General features: G+C 47.2%; 2 protein-coding genes across 14 annotated transcripts in view; both read left to right on the top strand.

Moving 5' to 3' along the window:
* The window catches only part of LIN54 (lin-54 DREAM MuvB core complex component), a 34,594-nt gene extending 28,678 nt beyond the window's left edge, over positions 1-5,916 (top strand). For all 3 annotated transcript variants that reach the window (XM_084285699.1, XM_084285698.1, XM_084285697.1), the window contains 5 exons: positions 339-410; positions 1,256-1,358; positions 1,677-1,814; positions 2,500-2,702; positions 3,162-5,916. In XM_084285699.1, coding sequence (XP_084141825.1) covers positions 339-410; positions 1,256-1,358; positions 1,677-1,814; positions 2,500-2,702; positions 3,162-3,363 — 718 coding nt within the window. In that variant the 3' untranslated portion in view covers positions 3,364-5,916. The remainder of the gene's footprint in view (positions 1-338; positions 411-1,255; positions 1,359-1,676; positions 1,815-2,499; positions 2,703-3,161) is intronic.
* Positions 5,917-6,885: 969 nt separating this feature from the next.
* SEC31A (SEC31 homolog A, COPII coat complex component) overlaps positions 6,886-13,839 on the top strand; it is a 36,267-nt gene continuing 29,313 nt past the window's right edge. For all 11 annotated transcript variants that reach the window (XM_084286285.1, XM_084286284.1, XM_084286280.1 and 8 more), the window contains exons 1-8: positions 6,886-6,943; positions 7,167-7,302; positions 7,554-7,636; positions 8,001-8,124; positions 10,066-10,264; positions 11,207-11,302; positions 12,811-12,951; positions 13,491-13,633. In XM_084286285.1, coding sequence (XP_084142411.1) covers positions 7,558-7,636; positions 8,001-8,124; positions 10,066-10,264; positions 11,207-11,302; positions 12,811-12,951; positions 13,491-13,633 — 782 coding nt within the window. In that variant the 5' untranslated portion in view covers positions 6,886-6,943; positions 7,167-7,302; positions 7,554-7,557. The remainder of the gene's footprint in view (positions 6,944-7,166; positions 7,303-7,553; positions 7,637-8,000; positions 8,125-10,065; positions 10,265-11,206; positions 11,303-12,810; positions 12,952-13,490; positions 13,634-13,839) is intronic.

Here is a 13,839-nt window from a genome sequence, read left to right as displayed (position 1 = left end):
AGTTTTTTCTGACTGCCATTTGCAGTTGTAGTGCATCCTCTAGCTTTAAGCTTCATTTCTACTTAAGACATGTAGGCAGATTTGCAACAAATAACCCAGCTTTTTCTGGGTTGGAAATACACTATATATAATAGTTACTTACATCAGCCAAGAACCTAATGGCAAGGGAACATAAAGACTTCTCAGAATTTTCATCATCAACCGTTTACTTCAATTTAAAATAGGAAGAAACTGAAACTAATAGAACTGTGTGTATAAATAGATGTGTTTTGTGTGTAAATAGATGCAATAGATGTTTAAATAGTGTATAAATAGATACATTTTTCCCCCCTCTACAGAATTATTCCTTCTGAATCTGCAAATCGTCCCCGGAAGCCTTGCAATTGTACAAAGTCTCTATGTTTGAAATTGTAAGTACATCTTGTTTGTTGCTAAGCCTTATCCTTGACACCATATTTATGCCAAGAATCAAAAGGTGGTGTTTTTAATTATGTCAGAAATGTTATGTCTAGATTGTCAAAGCTGCTGGTGACACTGGTGGGAGATGTCCCAGTGCATGTGCCTTCATGTAACTCATGAGCTGTATGGACCCTACCATTTCATAATGTTGGGGTTCATAATGTGCCCTTGTGTGTGGTAGAGCCAATTCCACTCAGCAGCTGGAGTTGCAGTATTGCTGGGAGTGACATGACATCCCACAGTATCATCAGTGGGCATCTACTATGCTTTTGCAAATCCCTTGAGTAATGCCATGCTATATGAAGTACTTCAGCAAAATTGGGCTGTTATATGTGTGGGTTTTTTTATGGTCGGTTGGGTTGCAGGGATAATTGGTTTGTTTGTTTTAAACATTTGAATGGGCAAGTGATTTTTAACTGCTAGGTCTAAGGCTCTATCATCTTCATGAAATCTTTTTGCTATTTTTTTGAGTGCGTTTGTAACTTGTTTTGACTGTATGAGAGCTCCTGAAGGCTAACTTGAACCAACAGGGTCAGGAACTGCCTATGAGGATAACCACCCAAGGACTGCCATGGAGCCAAGCCCTATTAGCTTCTTGTGCTGCTTTGAGGACCTGAGCTGTCTCAACGTCAGCTCAGACAGACACTTTGTCCATGTGGAGCTCAGCGTAGGGTGACTCAGGCATTCATCAGTGCATGTGCATGGTCACCAGACTAGAAATGTCTGGTACTGCCAACAGTAGTAACACCAAGGTAATGGTCGTGTTTACAAATGCCTTGTCTATCTTCCGTTTCAGGTACTGCGATTGTTTTGCAAATGGTGAATTCTGCAATAACTGCAACTGTACAAACTGTTATAACAACCTGGACCATGAAAATGATAGGCAAAAAGCAATAAAGGTGAGGGATCTTTTTTTTTTTTTTTTTTTTTTTTTTTTTTCCTCTTTCTGATGTCATGAAAGGAAAGAGCCTGTTCCTGTTCGTATAGATTTTGGTGTGTTGCTGAGTAGTGCCGTGATGGGACAGCAGGCATTTTAGTTTGCTTCATAGATAGCTGGAATGAAAGAAGTAGCTGGTGTATTCTGAAGCCACAGCATGGGGCCGGGTGGGTGTGTAACACGCTGATCTCCCACCTGTGCAAGATGTAAGCTGTTGTGTTGCATCTGTAATGTCTACTCCCTACATGAGTTGTCTGACCCTTTGGGTCTGCCTTGACAGGCCTGCCTTGACAGAAACCCTGAAGCCTTCAAGCCCAAAATAGGTAAAGGAAAGGAAGGAGAATCAGATCGGCGACACAGCAAAGGGTGTAACTGTAAACGCTCGGGATGTCTCAAAAACTACTGTGAATGTTACGAGGTAAGAAGTATTATCTCGTCTTAAAGATGCTGGCTTTTCCTCTCAGTGCTGCAATTTTGCTGCTGTGCTTTGTCTTTTGCTCTTTTTCAAGTTGCAGTAATAGTTTTAGGTCTATCTTTTCTTCCAGCAGTTTACACATAGAAAGCCATGTGTTTTGCAAGACTGATCGCTTCTGCCATCTGAGTTTAATTTTAAACCGTGTAATAACTCTGAACACAGGCTTGGAGCTCTCCTTTATTGAAGAGCAATATTTTTAAAAGAAACCTCCTGCACCGCATCCCTAGGAGCTCAAGTAGTTATTGCAGCATTGCAGAGACACTCTGGGATGGAACATGTATGTGGAAGCCAAAGGCAAAAGTTGGTGTTGCATCAGATAACTGATCACTCTACGGATGCAGATATGGTGGCAGACTGACCTGTCCCATAGTTTAGCCACTTAAATTCTGCTGAAAACAGCAGATTGGGAAAGAAAGGCATGGGTGGGATACTGTTCATCTGCACTGGATTCAAGCATAAATTCTGGGAAGGCATCTCACCTTGAATTTAAAGAGAGGACGACTACCTGAGGATTTCTGCTGCTGGCTAATTGCAAACAGGCTAAAACAGGATCACCTTTCTCCTGTGGGTGATCACTAAGGGTGTCAAAGCTACGACAGGCTTCTCACATTCTGTTTATTTCTTTCAGGCAAAAATCATGTGTTCTTCCATATGCAAATGCATTGGCTGCAAAAATTTTGAAGAAAGCCCAGAGCGCAAGACGTTGATGCATTTAGCGGATGCTGCCGAAGTTCGGGTCCAGCAGCAGACGGCTGCGAAGACCAAGTTATCTTCCCAGATCTCAGATCTCCTAACAAGGCCAACACCAGCACTCAGCAGTGGTGGGGGGAAGTAAGTTAACGCAGCTCGCAGTTTTGCCTGGTTCTAATATGCTTTTTTGGATATGCGGCAGGTACATCCCTGTCATCTTCAAATGTCACCTAAGCTGTAGGACCAGGAGCACTCAGGTGACTGGAGCATTTTATTAACACAGCTTTGTGTCCTGTAAATCTAGTGCGTGCCACGTTTGGCTATGTTCAAGCGTGTAACCAAGCATGGTTGCCCACATGCTGCCAGGAACCATGAAGTACACATGTCGCATTTACTGAGTGGTTGTAAACCTTGAGCCACCCTTCTGCTGAAAGCTGGAGAATTGTTCTGTGCACCTGGGCAGGTCCAAATGGGCTTTGCCATGTTTCCCAGTGGAGACAGGCACTCAGCACAACGGCCTGTCTGTTCGTTTGACTGCTGCTGTGGCGTGTTCGCTGCCCGTTGGAGTGAGTGGGTTCTTTGTTTTTCTGTTTGTTTCAGGCTGCCCTTTACGTTTGTAACCAAGGAGGTGGCCGATGCAACGTGTGAATGCCTTCTCGCGCAGGCTGAGCAAGCTGAGAAGTTGGGCAAGTCAAAAGCTGCGGCAGAGCGCATGATCCTGGAGGAGTTTGGACGCTGTTTGATGAGAGTGATTAACTCTGCGGGCAAGTCCAAAAGTGACCCTTGTGCCATGAACTGCTGACGCGTGCACAAGAGCCACAGTGAGGTGGACTGAACAGAACACTTAAGGCACAGGGACACTTTGGTTTGGCATAGAGGATTTAATAATACTTGTTAATTTGGTGCTTGTTTTAAATTGATTTGCGGAAGATGAAACAAGAGAATATTTTATATCAAGATTTAGAGCCTTTTAAATCTTAACTAAATCCTCTTCTATGTAAGATGATGCCTAAAGGTCAATTTTTCTTCCTGATGTACAGCTTTTAACTTGGGTTTCTTAAGGGAAAAAAAAAATAGCTGTTTTCTCCCCTTTCCCTCAAAATAATTGCCTGAAGGGCATATATAAATGATTATAATATATATTATTTACAGTATATGGAGTTGCATTGCTTTGTGTGTACAGGAAAATGCAGATGATGGCAAGAATCAGGTGACACTTTGGCAACAGGCTCATAGTGAAGAGGTATCTGTGTGTCGAAGTCAGTTCTAAAAGGCAAGGTGTAGAAAGGAGCATCTAAGTGGAAGGTGGTACCTGTATGTAGGGCGTAACACAGCATGCTTCTTCAGTGCACAGAGCAGTATGAAATATGCAGGCGAGTACACGGGGATTGCTTGCAGGTCTAGTGTTGGACAAGTGGTTGAGAATCTCGCTTGAGCAGACCGCAAGGAATTTGGAGGCAAACTGGATAATTGGGAATTTTTCATATGATCATGGATGAGGGCTCAGATTTTAAGGTGGAACTCATAGGCTGACGGTGGCCTGCTCTTGAAAGTGAGGAAGAGCAGCTGTGCCACAGTGCCAAGCTGTATGCCCAGCGTGTGGTGTTAGCTGACTGCAGCAGGTAGGTGCTGTTGCTTGGGTGAAGCTGTGAGTTCAGAGGCGTGCAGGAGCCTAATCCCTCGCTGCAGGGAGGGATGTGCAGTCTGTTGTGTTTTCCAGGGTGAAGCTGTTGCCCCAGAGAAGTGTTTAAGCCCGAGGAGCTGAGGTCACAGGAGACCATGGAGCCACACTTGAGACAATCTGGCTTTTAACTGGCCTGTGACCACAGGTGGAGGTTACATTCAGCCTGGTTGTGTGTTTTCATGCTGCTGCTTCTCAGTATCGTGGTGGTTTATTTGGCTAAGGGTTTTTTAAGCGTTGTTTTGAATGACGGAGAGTGCTGTGACGGGGGAGGATGCTAGCGCAGAATCAAGGTTGCTGCCAAAATAATGTATGGATCCTTTGATCCAAAAGGAGGAAAATATACCAACATAACACACAAATCACCTTAGAGCTCTGTGTAGATTGGAGCAGGGGATTTTCTTCAGTATTTGTTACAGGCCATCTCAGATCACGTTTTTGATAGTAGAATATATTTGCAAAATCAACGTGGTAGGTTACTTACCTAATGTGAATGTCAATAACAATTGTAATAACTGTCTCATTGCTGCCTGAACAAGATGGCTTTTCTTTTTTTTTTTTCCAAAAAGGATTTTGCATTCTTCATGTAAAGCTGTAAGCACAGAGATGTGGCAGAGCTCTTCCTCGAGGTTTTCTGGTGGGGGATAAGATAGGGGCCAGGCAAATGTGCAGCAGAGCTGAGCACCTACAGGTGTGTCTGATGGCAGTAGGACAGGAAAAGGCTTCTGCTCTCTGTCTTCACCCCCTGGCCCCGCGTGGTGAGCAGAAGGCCCTCTGTCCTCCATGCTTCCTTCTGCCCCCCTCCCCAGGGTGGCTCGGGAGCGTGAAGGCCCTGGGCGGCGGGCCAATTTGGTGTCCTGCTGGTCACCGTCTGAAGGGCTCTGCCTGGTAGAAGCATCTCCCTCAGCATAAACTGCAAGTCTGATAGTGCAAATTTCTGAAAAAGGAATCCATCTCTCATGTAAGTAACTATCTGCTTTCCATAATTAAGACTTGGGTTTATTAAAAGTCAGTACGGTAACTTTACACGTAGGTAGGGCAGATACTCAGTTTACTTCTAGTGAGCTAACATAGTATGTCCAGTAAGATTTGTATAAATGTAAATTAGTGTAAGTGAATAAAGTAATAACTACGTACATTATTTTTTAAACAGATTGCAATATGCCTTCTTTTGTTTAGACTTCAATCCATGTTAATTTTGTATATATTCTGTGTCTTACTCTAAATTGCACCTTTTGTGATGTGTATTTATATACAGTGTGCAGAAACACTTGTGAAATTTAGATTACAGTTGTAATTATGTATGATGGCATTGCTTGAGAATATTTTACTTGTAAAGACTTTGAAGGTGCAATCAAATGCTCTTAGGTTTTTTGGTTTTACTTTGAACAAGCTTTCTCCGATATTAAGCTGGGATTCCTCTCTCCCCTCTCCCTGGTGTAATACGTATGGATTGGGTTTTGTACTTCCTTAGCCATTTGAATCAAACTGCTGGACAAGATTTACAGTCAAGCCCATCCAGTTACATGAAAATAATTGGGAACGGGGCAAGGGTTCATTTTCTAGTTCTGTTTACATCTGAAAGTAGAAAAAATAAATTTATATTTACTAGACCTATTCAAAGAATACACTTTTCTATATTGTAAAAATGAAACAGTCAGATAAATTGCAAAGAAAAATAAACATTTATACTATTCTGTAAACACTCTTTTTGCACTCCTTTCCTTCAGCACTGATGAATACTTCCTAAAGAATTGCACTGAAGTATCAAAATCAATACATCTGTTAGCGCCAGGCTCATTTGTGATGCAAGTACGGGCTTGGCTTCCCAATATGCGATCGAATCCTACCAGAAACTCTGGGTGCTTAGCGTATTTTTATGTCTTTTTTAATTAAAAAAATAATTTAAAGACTTTAATGAAAAATGTAGTGTTTGCAGGACAAGAGTTGAGCAAAGAAAAAGCCGCCAGGCTGGACCTCTGAGCCCGTCTGCCACATCCCTGGGGCTAGCCGGGTGCCATACGGATCTGGTTGCAGGACCCTGGGCCAGACTCACAGGTAAATGCTTTTGGGGAGCCTTTGGCTGCACAAGGCAGTTTGGATGTGCAGTTTGGGTCAGCTTCGGCCTTTTTGGGGAGCACACATGTGACCCAAGGCAGCAATAGTGCGTGACTGGGCTTGGTTGGGGACACAGTTAATCGCCTGTGGGGTTATCCAGCCGAGCGAGAGCTGCCCGTGGCTTGGTGCAGCCCCCTAACGGGGCAGCAGTGCTCGGGGGTCGCCCTTGGGCTGCTCCCCCTCCGGGCACAGCCGGGCCCAGCGCCACGCTGCTGGCGGAAGCGCTGCCCGCGCTCCCGCCCTTCCCTTCCTGCCCTGCTCGCGGTCGTCGGAGCCCATTGGCCGCCGCCGCGCACCCGCCCCCCGCGTCCCGCTTTGCTATTGGCTGACGGGCCTTCACTCAGCCGCCGCCTCTCGCCCGTTGGAGGAGGGAGGGGGGGCGGCGCGAAGCCAGCGCGGAGGCCAATCCGCGGGGCCGCTGGGCAACCAATGGCGAGCGCTGCTCGCGGCAGCCAATAGCGGCGCGGCCCCGTCCCCTATATATACCGGGGCGGGAGTGCGGCGCTCCCTCTCCCGCCGCGCCGCGGCAGGGTGCGGGCGGCGCCATTGTTCGGAGCCGCGCCGCGCTGCGGGCTGCACCCAGGTTCCCAAACACCCCCCGCCCCAATAAACAGCCCCGCTCCCCGCAGCCGCTGTCCGGTGATGAGCCTCACTGCTGTTCACATCCCGACACGCCGTGACGACCGCTGTCGAGCTGAGGACGGCGGCTCCCCCCTCCCCGCCTTCCCTCCCCCGTTGCCCCCCTCACCCCACTATCGCCCCCCGCTGACGGCCCTGTCCCCTGTCCCTTTGTCCCCTGTCGCCAGGCGCGGGCCGCAGGAGGAGCCGGGTCCCCGCGGGAGCAGAGGCGGAGCCGCCCCGGTCAGCGCCCGGAAGGCGCCGGCAGCGCCCGGAAGCGGGAGGCGGCGCCGGGGCTGCCACGTTGGAGCGGGCCCGGGACGGGTGAGAGCCGCCGCGGCCCCATTTGCCCCTTTTTCCGCCCCAAATCCCCCTCCGAAGTCACGCTGGGGGCGGCGGGGCCTCCCTACCCGTTGTGCTCCTCTTTTGGGGGCGGCTTCGGGCTCTGCCCCTGTGTTTTTATCCCCCCATCTGCCGCAGCCGCCCCGTTTTGCCCTTTTTTTTTGAGCATCGCCCTGCCACAAACGCCCTTTTTCCCCCCAAACCCTCACCTTTTCGTTTTTTTTTTCTTCCAGCAAGATGAAGCTGAAGGAGGTTGACCGCACGGCCATGCAGGCATGGAGCCCAGCCGGGCAGCACCCCATCTACCTGGCCACGGGTGAGTTTTAGGAAGCGGGGGCGAGTTTTGGGGCTGCCCGTGGGTGACAAGGAGCCTTCTGTCCCCTGTGCCAGGGCAAGGTGACAGCAACCCTGGCTGCTGGGACGCTTCCCTCGTTGCTTATCTGCCCCTTGCCGTGGCTTTCTGCCCATCCTCAGGGGACGAGGAACCTTCTCCCAAAGCTTTTTGCATCCACACTGGACGGAAAACTCCCTGAAGGCAACCATAAAAAAGAAAATTATATCAAAATCTAACTCAGAAATCTGACCACATCTCAGAGTCCTTTTTGCAAGTGTGTTGTTTTTTTTATTGTTGCTATTCTGCATAGCATCTTCTTCTCACTGACGAGCCCGCTCCTCTGCAGGTACGTCGGCCCAGCAGCTGGATGCAACCTTCAGCACGAGTGCTTCCCTGGAAATATTCGAGCTGGACTTATCGGACCCTTCGCTGGATATGAAGTCCTGTGCCACCTTCTCCTCCTCTCACAGGTGAGCCATGGGGTCGTTGTGTGTGCTTTGCGCTGCAGGGCTGGTGCATGGGGTTTGGCCACGGTTGTTGAGGACAGACGCTTTGCTGAAGGACATCATTACAGCCACGTATATGGGGCTATGTTTTCAATTCTTGAGCAGTAACTTCAAGGCCTAAAGATCTAAGATTCTTTTGTGAGATTTTTACCAAATACAGTCTCCTGGGGCCTGAGAAGTTAGGTCTTGCCTTTAAGTAGATGTGGAGGGATTGGAATGAGGTCTTTGCTGCATTTGCACACAGTAAGATTGCTTATAACGATTGATTGGCCCTGTTTCAGGATGTTCTCTGGATTCGGGTAAGTAACAGTTACAGGGGCTTTTGCAGGAGGAAGCAGGAGGTGTAGGGCTGCTGTCGGTCCTGCAGCAACGCTTTGCTTGAGTGCTGCTGTGGCTCACAATCCCTGCCCTGCAGTTGTTTCTCTTCTGATACGCAGGGCTGGGGAGGAACAGCCAGCAAGGGCCCAGACTGCCTTATGCCTGAGCTGTGGCAGAGCTGGTGCTGACACTCCTTGCAGATCTGCTGAGGGCAGAACGATGACATTGAGCCTCTAGGATTTTTTCTCCCTTGCTTTAAATGCGACTGAAATAAGTCAAAGCTTGCCAAGTGGCATTTGCTTTACTGACTTTCAGAACCTGCCCACTATGGCCAGGAGGATGTAGAGCTCCTTTAAAAGTGCTTCTCTTGGTGAACAGCACAAGTGTTTGACTTTGCCCCCAGAAAACAAGTCACAACATTGCAAAGGAGTTTGTTTGTTTGTTTGTTTGTTTTTAAGACAACAACCCATGCCTTAGCTTATAAAAGTATACATCAGGTTATATTTTGGCATACAGCAAATGAAGATGGCTGGGCGAACAAATCCAGAAAAGATGGATTCAGCAAGAAATTTTGTTAACTGCCCTCCTGTGGAAAATGTGACGCTGCTTCTGTAGAACCACTCTTTATCTTGGAAAGAGCAAAGGGCAAGAGGAAAGTAATGGCACAGTTAACTCTGTTTTTGTTTTGTTCCTCATCTTTTTCTGCTCTCTTTTTAGGTTATTTACTCGTTGAATCTTGCTGGTGGTGTAATACTAGCACCCTGATAGCCTGTTGCTCACCATGCTTGTTCTAACCTTGCATAGTTAGGTGCAGAACTACAAAAAGCAGTGTACCATTTTGGTTTGCAGTGTGGATGAGCACACCATTACTGTAATCTGGGTGTTGTGGCAGGACAGTGACTGCTGACACTGAGCTGCTGAGCACTTGGTGCTTACAGCGTTTGTCAGCCAGCATGTGCTCTTTGTCTGGCCTTCCCCAGCATGATGTGCTGTGAAGAAATCAGTCATGGGTAATCCAGAGAAAAACAAGAGTTCAGTAGTAACACAGTGAGGGCTCAAGCAACTCGTCACCACCTTCCAGACCTGTGGGTTTGCATTCTGCTCGGGTAACACCTGCCGTGTGGCAGCGCGGTGTTTCATGCGGAAGAATGCCATGCTTTGCATGGCTGAATACACAGGAATGCTGTCTTGATTATTTAGCAAGCTGGAGCTGAAGTAATTTCTTCTTTTTTTTTTTTTTTTTTTTTTTTGTGGATGGACACAACGGTTTGAAAACATTTCCAGAAGTATATTTAGTTCCTCCGGTTCAGCCTGGAAGCTGGATTTGCTGTCCAAGTGACACGTGTCTGATGTGAGAGAGCCACTGGCTGGGCATCCAGCACAACAGAGGAAAGTTTGCCCTTCCAGGAGCACCTACAAGGAAAAGGATTTGGAATTTTTGAATAGCTCCACTGATTTTTTTCTCCCTTGTACAAATAGTTGGCCACATGTAGCAGAGGTTTCCCGCCAGGCTGCAGCCTACAGAGTAAAACGGGGTACGTGGAGCTGACAGTGGCTGGCTGTAGCCGGTGGGTGTCTGTCTTGCAGGTACCACAAGCTGATCTGGGGGCCGCACAGCATGACTGCAGGCGAGCGAGTCTCTGGGGTCCTGATCGCTGGGGGTGAGAACGGGAACGTCATTCTGTATGACCCAGCCAAAGTCATAGCTGGAGACACCGAGGTCATCATCGCCCAGAAAGACAAGCACACGGGGCCCGTGAGAGCGCTTGATGTCAACATGTTCCAGGTCGGTTTTCTTCTGTTTGACGTGTGCAGGCGTGGATGAGTGGCATGTCTTAACAAGCTATTACCTTATACGTAGCTGTACCTTTACCAGCCCTTGAGAAGGCTGACCTAAATCTGCTCTTTGCATCTTCGTTAGTAAAAACCTGTCCTGTTGCTGGCATCTCAGGAGAGGGAGTGAAGACTTGTAGGTGTCCAGTTGATTCCTTCCCCTCATGATTTGACGTTGCCAATGTTGCAGGTGTTCTTAGCTCAGCCTCAGTGTAAAACAGAGGTGGTTTTCTGTGCTGCTTCAACCAGTCTTCCCTTTCAGTTCCCATAGGATGTGCTGATTTTGTCCTTGTGACATTTCCCTGGGCTGTCACTCTTTGTTCTGGTGACGTTCGATTTAAGGTGTCCCCTTTAGGGAGATGGCATTGGCATCTCTAAATCTCCTCACTGGAACAGGGAGGCAGAACAAACACACTGTGACATGGTCTCTTAAGGCAGAACAGCTCTCAAAATCGGCAAGCTTGCTCCATCATTAATTAGAGTTCAGTTCCTTGTAGATACAGTGGCTTGGCTTTTCTTCAGCCCCCTCCAGCTGCAAGTCAATGGAGTTGATTTCCTTTCCTAAATAGCACTTTTGTCCCTGGACGCTTGCTTTCAGCAAGGCCATCCTTTGTTCATTGTGTATTCTCGAATGGTTTCCTCTCCTCTCCTGGCCCTTATGAAGCTGGGACTTGCTGGTCAGCAGACATGGGATGCAATCAAAGGGCATCCAATGGCCCCTGCATCTCAAAACACTGCTTTTATTTCCTTTAAGCTGCTCTGTGTGAACCAAAGGCTATATCCTGAGCTCATATGCGAAATTGGCACAGTCTTGTCCATCTGATGCTTCCCAGCAGCTAAGACTGTGAAAGCTGATGCTGAAAATACTCTTAGCGTCTGTTAATGTGTCTTACAGACTAATCTGGTGGCCTCCGGTGCTAATGAGTCTGAAATCTATATCTGGGACTTGAATAATTTTGCCACGCCGATGACTCCAGGAGTGAAGACGCAGGTACGAGATTGGTATTTGTTAAATTCTGTAAACTAATGAAAAGCATGAATGTCATTTATCTTGAGAGCTCATTAAAATCAACTTTAGAAGCTATATGGAAAAAAAAGAGACTTAGGATAGAAAGCAATTAGTTGTAGTTAGTGATGAACTGTATTTCTGTCGATGGTTGTCAGAGTCCTTGTACAACAGTTGTTTCCTATTAATGTAAGTAAAAATATGTTGCTTTACCGCATATTGTTCCCCAGTGGCTTCCTGAAAGGTCAAGAAAATTGGCCTTTTGGTGCTTGAGATGGGCTTTTTTTAGTCTGTGGGGTTTGAAAAGTGGGTATTTTTGTTCGTGTGATGTGCCTCTGCTATGGCAGGAGCCCGTGTCCCTTCAGGAGAGCTCTATAGGTGCAGCTGAAGCAGCTTTCAGTGAGCGTGTATGGTAGCACATTGGTTATGACAGCACTATGTTTTGGCTTCCATCGTGTCTAACTATTATGTCCAACCACCGCTGCCTTTCTGGGAGCACAGCTTGAGTGCTGTGCCAGTCAGTACCATCCTGTGCAGCCCCTGCAAGGAACAGGCTGCTGTCGTTCCCCTGCAGCAACGTGGGGTGTGCAGAGCTCGTTATCCACACCAGAACTGCGGTTTTCACTGACTGCACAAGCATTTCTTGGTGTCTTCACGTGGCACAATTGTAAATAAAACATGTTTTAAAAGTTCCTTTTAGTCTTGGAATAATGTTGCGTTTTATCAAGCAGTAAGTACTAACAAGCAGAATCTCTCTGGTTACACCATTTTTTAAATATCCATAGCCACTGCACACAGGATGAATCTCTTCCAGTCTGCCTTTGTATGGTTCACTGCATGCTTATATCCAAGGACCACAAAGGCAGAGACTGAGGGAAAACACAAGTAAGACTAGAAGCAGCTGCTGAAAAGGGAGAAGATGAGGCAGTAGGCTTGGCAGTCACATTTCTGTGTTTCAAGGAGTGTTTAGGTGACAGCATTTAGCCTCTCTTCAAAGATCTCTGGGGAAGAAAGTAGCCTTTTTTGTCTTGTGAAGGAGCTAGAAGAATGAGAGGAAGTTGTTTAAAAGCAGGTACTTTATGCAGCTCTTGTTAGGAAATTATGCCAGAACTTCGTAGTTACTGGAAAATCAGTGTACTACTGTGGGGTTAGTTGGAGGCAATGAAGTGAGGAAACAGAATGAGCAGAAATCTGGAGTTGAAAGATTTCTAGTTTAAAGCTGTTAGTGTGGATACTTTGTTTGGTATGGGTACTTCATTATCACGTGGATATTGTGGGAACCTTGCTTTTGTTAAGGATATTGCATAGGATTTTCTACACTGACAGCTTTTTCAGGGGCTCTGCCCTGCAGGAGGTGTGTGTAGGAAAGCAGAATAATCACAGTACCTTGGGTGAATCTCCTTGCAAACACGTTATATAGCGAGGCCCAAAAAGAAAGCATTTTGAGGCCTTTCTTTGTAAGGGTGTGACAGGCTGTTCTGTGTGCCCGGCAGCCCCTCGAGGACATCAGCTGCATCGCCTGGAACAGGCAGGTCCAGCACATCCTGGCGTCTGCCAGCCCCAGTGGCCGAGCCACCGTGTGGGATCTCAGGAAGAACGAGCCCATCATCAAAGTCAGTGACCACAACAACCGGGTGAGTTAGCTCTGGAGGAGATGCGCGGGGGCTCCTGAAATAGCTGCTTGGTCACTGTGCTCTGATTCTGATAAGTTTCCTAACTCGTGTTTCACATACCTGGTCCCTGACATAACAGCAGCACAATAGGCTTGCTTCATCGTGGGATTGCAGGTTGTGATGGGATGTTCCCACGATGGTAATCTCTGCCTGATGATGGCTTTTATTAAAATATCAACGAAAGTTAAAGTTAGCCAAAAAGCTCTGTGTGGATGCTTTTACAGCATTCTTAGATTAAAACGTAGTATTTTAACAAGACAGTACGAAGTCACCTTCTTGAGAGGGCCTTGGGGAACTAACTGCAGCTCTCCTTGCTAACAGAAACAAGGAGAGCATCCCACACTGAGCGCAGTCAGAAACAATGCCCAGAAATACAGCCACAGATAGGCACTTAGCTGAAGACCCTGTTCTCCTCATGCTTAGACCTGTTTAGGCTGGTTGTCTTCTGTTCTCTAGTGCTATTTAGTCACCCTGTGCTGTGGCACAATGTTGTCCTTCAGATGCACTGCTCGGGCCTGGCATGGCACCCTGATGTTGCTACCCAGATGGTCCTGGCCTCGGAGGACGACAGATTGCCTGTGATTCAGATGTGGGACCTTAGATTTGCCTCCTCGCCACTGCGTGTTTTGGAAAGCCACACAAGGTATGAGAGAAGACAGAAAAGCTTCCTTTTATGGGGCCTGCTGGTTGGAAGGAACAAGGCCTCACATTAAAAACACCTTCCCCCAGAAAAAAAATCGATATTCCTGATTTGTTTTATGCTGTACATGAGGAAGCTGGAGTTCAAAGAAGTAGCAGAAGCTTGCTTAAAAAAAAAAAAAAGCCTACAGGTTTGCACATGCTGTAGAG

Source organism: Netta rufina (assembly GCF_964035555.1).
Source record: "Netta rufina genome assembly, chromosome: 4".
Classification (NCBI taxonomy): domain Eukaryota; kingdom Metazoa; phylum Chordata; class Aves; order Anseriformes; family Anatidae; genus Netta; species Netta rufina.
The sequence above is the reverse complement of the archived record's forward strand: the minus strand, read 5'-3'. Positions and strand labels throughout refer to the sequence as shown.